This window comes from Corella eumyota, chromosome 6, assembly GCF_963082875.1.
Source record: "Corella eumyota chromosome 6, kaCorEumy4.1, whole genome shotgun sequence".
In the NCBI taxonomy this organism is placed as follows: Eukaryota; Metazoa; Chordata; class Ascidiacea; order Phlebobranchia; family Corellidae; genus Corella; species Corella eumyota.
The window spans coordinates 7,456,710-7,462,713 of NC_137495.1; the positions used below are offsets into that span (position 1 = coordinate 7,456,710).

The following is a 6,004-nucleotide window of genomic DNA, read 5'->3' on the forward strand; positions in this document are numbered from 1 at the left end:
TTACAGTTTACAACATGCCTTTAAACTGGCGTTAAACTGATCCATTGACAGGCTGTAACGTTTGTTCTTCTTTCTCTGTTAAGTTAGCAAGATCGTCTGCTTTATTTTGCAAAAATTTTGCATAGGCGTACATTATGCAACCAGTAAAGTTTATAGTAAGTCCGGATAATAATAAAGGGGTCGGCTGCACTCCGCCAAATGCAAACATTCCTAACAAAATGTGATTAGCTCATTGAAAATTTTAACACAAAATTACATGTAAAAGTGTTAAGTAAATAAAAAATAAAATAAAAAACCGGCAGCGTGGTCTATTGTTAAGAACGCTTGCTCCACTACATGAGGCCGTAGATTCAATTCCCACTGCTTTTATGCTGTAGCCCCCTTGATTATGGCACTATAAATGGTATAAACTTCCGCTGAGCCAATACTTTATCAGCAGTTAAATTATTGGGCAACTATACTCTATAATATCCCAAACTGCCAAAGGCTACTCTATGTTTAGGTCGTGCAGTCGACCTTTTCATATCGAGGATAAAGATACATCAAAAGAAAAAAAAATGCATCCTTATAAAAAGAAAGCTACTTATAAAATGCGAATGGCTTTTATAAATAAATACATAAGTAAGGTTTTACCAATTACGGTTGTGAATCCACTTTTAACTACTCCCACCCACGAAGTTGTAAGAGCGGAATTGGCAGTAGTACATAGGAACAAGGAATAGTTAAACAGGCAACCCATAACTGCGACCAAAAGAAAGCTCAACAGGAATTGCACTTCGTACAAATGCGCATACGACAGGACTTCAGAAAAGTTTACTGTAAAAAAAAGTAGTTAAACACCTTGCTAAAGCATTGGCCCATACACACTACCATGATTGGTTAAGTACTATATACTTACTAAGTGCTAATATTAAGAGCAGGGGAATGCAGTTGAAGCTGTTAATGTAAATTAAATCCAACGTTGAGTATTCCTTTTCGACGCTGCTTTGTTTTAAAACCAGCAGATGTAATGCCATGAAGATGACACTTACAATACCCAATGCGTAGGGGTGTATGCTAAACGTAAGGTCACCAGAAGCTGCAAAAATATGAATTTAATGAAATGAGTTTACTGAAATAAATACCAAAACGAAAAATCCTGGGTTCGATCCTCACGCCTTTTTCATGCTGTATTGCCCATAAGTTCGGCGCTATAAACGGCGTAAACTCCTGCTGTGCCAATACTGAATCAGCAGTTTATATCATTATCGGGCGATCTATAATATCCCAAACTGCTAAAGGCAACTCGAGACAGGGTCGGGGTAACTAATGTTACTCTATGTTTAGGTCGTTAAGTCGACTTTACCATATCGAGGATAAAGTTATATACAAATTTTATGTATAAACCGATAACTGAAAATAGTGTAACAACACTAAAACATAAAGGCACTACTGCCATTACAAAATTCCGTTAACATGTCATTAAACTTACTTGCTATAAAGGTTCCGACGGTTATAACAACGATTGATGTAAATATGTATACAGTTGGTCGCTTTAAAAAGAATATATATCCCAGCACCATGCTGGCGAATGGTATGCACCTTCTCAGTGCAATGTACATTGGCACATTCATACCAGTTAAGGCAAATAGAGCTGTTTAACAATAAATGTACATCAATATAAAAGTACATTGGAAGATATGTTTTGTTTAAAGATGTTTAATTCTTTGTCAGACTAGTAGGTGTAATTAAAACTGTCTTATAGGGTAAATATGCCGTATTGTTAAAGAGATGGTTCGGTCGCGGAGTTTCTTTTTTAATTATGTTGAAATTTTTCCAACTTGCACAAGGACACCATACTTAAAAAGTAAAAAATGTCTTATATAATATGGCTAAATATTGCTTTTTATGTTAAGTTTGTTTTCTGCAAAAAATGTTTTTAAAAAAGTACAACAAACGGCTCAGAGACGACAAAATAGGGTCATTTTCGTATGTCTGCCAGCATATGATCTTACGACGATGACGTCGTGCGTCACGTGACTCGCGTACGTTGGGACTTTCCCTTTTAATTTTAAATCCCGATATCTCAAAAGCTACTTGACCAATTTTTAAAATAATGGTATCCTCGTGCAAGTTGGAAATAGTCCAACATAATTAAAACAGAAACTCCGCGACCGAATCTCTTTTACTTTAAAGTACTTACCTAATATCGTGTTAGAAGAGTACAACGTACTAAGAAATGCACAAGACTTCGCAGCGTGATAGTCGTAGGGCCGTACTTTTACTTTGTTCAAAATTTTCAAAACTTTGATTATCAAAACGTTTATGACAAGTTGAACCAGCATAATGACAGCAGGTTGTTTAAACCCCCAAGTAGTAAGGAGAAATTTGTTCAAAAAGTTCATTGAGCCAGAACATAAACCATATAATACAGCAGATAATACTTCGACAGACAATAGCTTAAAAGCCATATCGGTTGTTTTATTTAAATTCGAAAGGGTATCTAGTAAATAGTTCTATAATACCCTTAAAAAGCTAGCCTAGTCTTGCCAACAATAAAACGTCGGCCCTGTAAACATATATATTTTTGACTTACTTATGCATAAACATTGCTGTCTAACTATTGCAGCAACATAAATATTATTTTTTTTGTCAATATCTGCCTACTAATTGTGCCACGTTACCTCATTGTTTATTTATGCATAATTTATATAATAATCCCCTATCTGTTAGTTATGCCATACTAGTATGCTGAAACTATAGTATCATATGTATATGGCCAACAAAGAACGGAAGCAATATAGACAATTGATACGAATGCCACAAGCCTGCAATAACTCAGTTACTTTGGTAACCACAATAATAACGGGTTGAAATAGATAATAATACTTCTATTACAATATAGACGAAAGTAAAATTTAAGAGCTAAATTTATATTTTGGAGGCTGTCACACTTAATGCGTTTAATGGCCAAACAAGAAACGCTTCAGAGGGTTATTTACTCGCATAGCACAGACTTTTTGACAATGTGTGTAAGATATTAAATTTAACAATATCTGTTTACACTAGTTAATATATACATACATAATTATTTTCAAAGTGTATTTTATACTTCTGTTTTTTTTTTAATTTTATTGTTTACATTTTTAGATACTATTTGATAGGGTCGTGGTTTATAAAACAGCATATTGCCAGCGTCTAATTTGGGTAACTTAAACAAAAATATAAATCCTTTTTTTGCAAACTAATTTTTGTTTGTTTGTAGTTTGCTTTTTGGACTATTTTTTGTCTGTTTCAATGTGACCAGACATCATAGTAATTTGTCTTTAAACGTGCGAAAAGGTTACGAAAATCACTCAATCAATAAAATGCGTGATAGCAAAGCAACCCCCAAAATCAGCATGCTAGCTGTGATGTTATTAAATGTAAAAGTAAACGGTACCAAAAAATTCACACAAGAATGTACTTTCTTTATATTTTAATTTATAATTAACTTAAAACACTTATTATTGCTTAATGAATAAAGAGAACACTGAAAAAGTAGATTGCCTAAAAAAATCACTAAAGTTTTGTATTTTATAATAAATTATATAATTCTCTATTTCAATCGGTTAAACTTCAGATTTGCTGTCGGCGGTTGGCGCTGGCGAGTCAACTTTGTTTTGTAAATATTTTGAGTAAGCGTACATGACACAACCAAAAAAGTTGATCAACAGACCAACTATTAAAAAGGGTGTTGGTATTACCCCTCCGAACGTAAACATACCTATAACATAGTACCTTAAATTAAATAAAAAATATACAAAATTAGTAAAGTAAAATAAGTTGCAAGAGGGGCAGCGTGGTGTAGCGATACCGGCAGCGTGGTGTAGTGGTAAGAACACTTGCTACACCACACATGGGTTCAATCCCCACTGATACCTTGCTGTAGCGCCCTTAATTAAGGCGCTATAAACGGTATGAACTCCTGCTGAGCCAGCACTCGGAGTGACTTATGTTACTACATGTTTAAGTGGCGCATTCGACTTTTCCACATCGAGGATAAAGATATATACAAAAAAAAATCCTTTTTTAACCCGTTAGTTATAAAAGTAAAATTTGTAAAATAAATAAAGAAAAAAATTTGTGCCACAATTTTGACTAGGGGTATAAAAAAACATACATTAAAAAATAAAGTAACAAAAATTGACAAGTAAATTGAAATCCAATCATAAATAAATTACCGATTTCTATTTTATTGAATCTTACCTATGATTGTGGTAAATCCACTTTTTACAACCCCGGCCCAAGAAGTTGTCAAGGCCGAGTTGACAGTGGTACACAAAAACAGAGAATAGTTAAACAGGCAGCCTATAGATGCAACCAATAGAAAACTCAGAAAGAATTTGAAGTCGTAAAGATGTGCAAACAGCATTACACCACGAGAGTTTACTGAAACAAAAAAAGACCAGTTTGTTTAAAAGCCCAAATACTACACCATGCAGTTTAAATAGTAGCATATTTTAGTTAAAATATTTTCACTTATAATGTCTTTTCTATATAATGTATATACCTTAATTTTGCTTGAATATATAGTAAGTGTAATATAAAAACCGGCAGTGTGGTGTAGTGGTAAGAACACTTGCTACACCACCATAAGGTCGTGGGTTTATCCCCACTGCTTTCATGCTGTAGCGGCCTTGAGTAAGGCGCTATAAACAGTATGAACTCCTGCTGAGCCAGCACTTAATCAGCAGCATAATTACCGGGCATTTATAATCTATAATATCCAAAATTGCTAAATGCAACTCGAGACTGGGTCGGAGTAACAGTTGTTACTCTATGTTTAAGTCGTGCATTCGACTTTCTCACATCGAGGATAAAGATATATACAAAAAAAAATATGCCTCAGATGTAATATCTATCAGATATGACAAACGACTTACAAATTGAAAAGAATAGAAGTAATGGAATACAGTTAAAACTGTTGACGTAAAGAAGATCCAAAGCACTTAATTCTTTCTCGACACTGCTCTGTTTTAGAACAAGCAAGTGTAAGGCCATAAACAAAACGCTCGCGGTTCCAAGTATATATGGAATTAACGCAAACGTTAAATCGCCCGAAGCTGGAAATTAACAAGTTATACAAGTTTATTAGGTATTTTTATTATGTGTAATCGAGATAGGTTGTTAAAAGAAAAGTCAAATTTTAATATCCAGGTTTTGGCTTGAAAAGTTCTTTAATGTAACTCTACACAAGACCAAGGCATCCTTCAAAAAATTACAAAGAACTGCAGTAATTGACTTAATAACCAGTAGGCTTGTAGTAATTATAATGTTAAAGAACATCCAATATTAATGTTACTTACTTGCGACAAGGGTTCCAACTGTGATCACCACAATTGACACAAACGTCATTCTAGTTGGTCGTTTCGAAAACAATAAATACCCAAGCACCATGCTAAACAGCGGAGTGCATCTTCTGAGACATATGTACATCGGAACGTTCATGTCGTTTAAGGCGATTAAAGCTAAAATAAATATAAGTTAAACTTATAAACCTTAAATCTGTTTATTAACATCAAGACAAATTGTTGTTTTTACATTGTACTTACCTAGAAGTGCGTTACCAGAATATAATGTACTCAAAACTGCACAGGACTTTGCAGCTTTTAAGTTGTACGTACACACTTCGACTTTTCTAAAAATTTTCAAGAATCTTATTATAAATATGTTGATAACAAGTTGAAATAGCATGATAACTGCTGGCTGATGAAACCCCCACGACGTAAGGAGATATTTGTTTAAAAAATTCATTGATCCAGAACATATTCCATACAGGACAGCGGACATTATCTTGACAGATACCGGAGGAGAATTCTGCATTTTTGTTGTCCCTAATTTAAACTTCAAATGTGCAACTAAGGCTAGGTTTTTATTTAAATTAAAACTCTTTTATTTGTTATTTTACTTATAACTATTAAATTAAAGAAGAACAGTATATGTTATTCCATATGCTATCAAACAAAAAAATTACAGACAGTTT

At 33.7% G+C, this 6,004-nt stretch overlaps 2 protein-coding genes across 3 annotated transcripts; both read right to left on the reverse strand.

The window, feature by feature from the left end:
- Window positions 1-31: 31 nt before the first annotated feature.
- On the reverse strand, window positions 32-2,248 carry LOC145755767 (uncharacterized). Its single transcript, XM_082572014.1, has 5 exons — window positions 2,183-2,248; window positions 1,472-1,633; window positions 899-1,078; window positions 634-816; window positions 32-210 (listed from the first exon to the last, which is right to left on the reverse strand). Exons 2-5 carry the CDS (start codon window positions 1,611-1,613, stop codon window positions 32-34), a joined length of 684 nt encoding a protein of 227 aa, XP_082428140.1. The 5' UTR covers window positions 1,614-1,633; window positions 2,183-2,248.
- Window positions 2,249-3,155: 907 nt separating this feature from the next.
- On the reverse strand, window positions 3,156-5,930 carry LOC145755342 (uncharacterized). Of its 2 annotated transcripts, none has more exons than XM_082571566.1 (5): window positions 5,574-5,930; window positions 5,328-5,489; window positions 4,905-5,084; window positions 4,228-4,410; window positions 3,156-3,745 (listed from the first exon to the last, which is right to left on the reverse strand). In XM_082571566.1, exons 1-5 carry the CDS (start codon window positions 5,842-5,844, stop codon window positions 3,591-3,593), a joined length of 951 nt encoding a protein of 316 aa, XP_082427692.1. In that variant the 5' UTR covers window positions 5,845-5,930; the 3' UTR covers window positions 3,156-3,590. The 2 variants fall into 2 exon arrangements, with proteins under 2 accessions (XP_082427692.1, XP_082427693.1); XM_082571567.1 differs by having other exon boundaries at window positions 3,668-3,759.
- Window positions 5,931-6,004: the final 74 nt, after the last annotated feature.

Bases quoted from the DNA above. Each gene is read 5' to 3' on its own strand.
- LOC145755342 (XM_082571566.1), bottom strand. From the start codon at position 5,844: ATGCAGAATTCTCCTCCGGTATCTGTCAAGATAATGTCCGCTGTCCTG. The intron at 5,085-5,327 runs GTAAGTAACATT...GTTAATTTCCAG, and splicing joins AGTTGGAACCCTTGTCGCAA to CTTCGGGCGATTTAACGTTT. The intron at 4,411-4,904 runs GTAAGTCGTTTG...TTTTTGTTTCAG, and splicing joins ACTTCTATTCTTTTCAATTT to TAAACTCTCGTGGTGTAATG.
- LOC145755767 (XM_082572014.1), bottom strand. From the start codon at position 1,613: ATGAATGTGCCAATGTACATTGCACTGAGAAGGTGCATACCATTCGCC. The intron at 1,079-1,471 runs GTAAGTTTAATG...ATATTTTTGCAG, and splicing joins CGTCGGAACCTTTATAGCAA to CTTCTGGTGACCTTACGTTT. The intron at 211-633 runs GTAAAACCTTAC...ACATTTTGTTAG, and splicing joins TGGATTCACAACCGTAATTG to GAATGTTTGCATTTGGCGGA.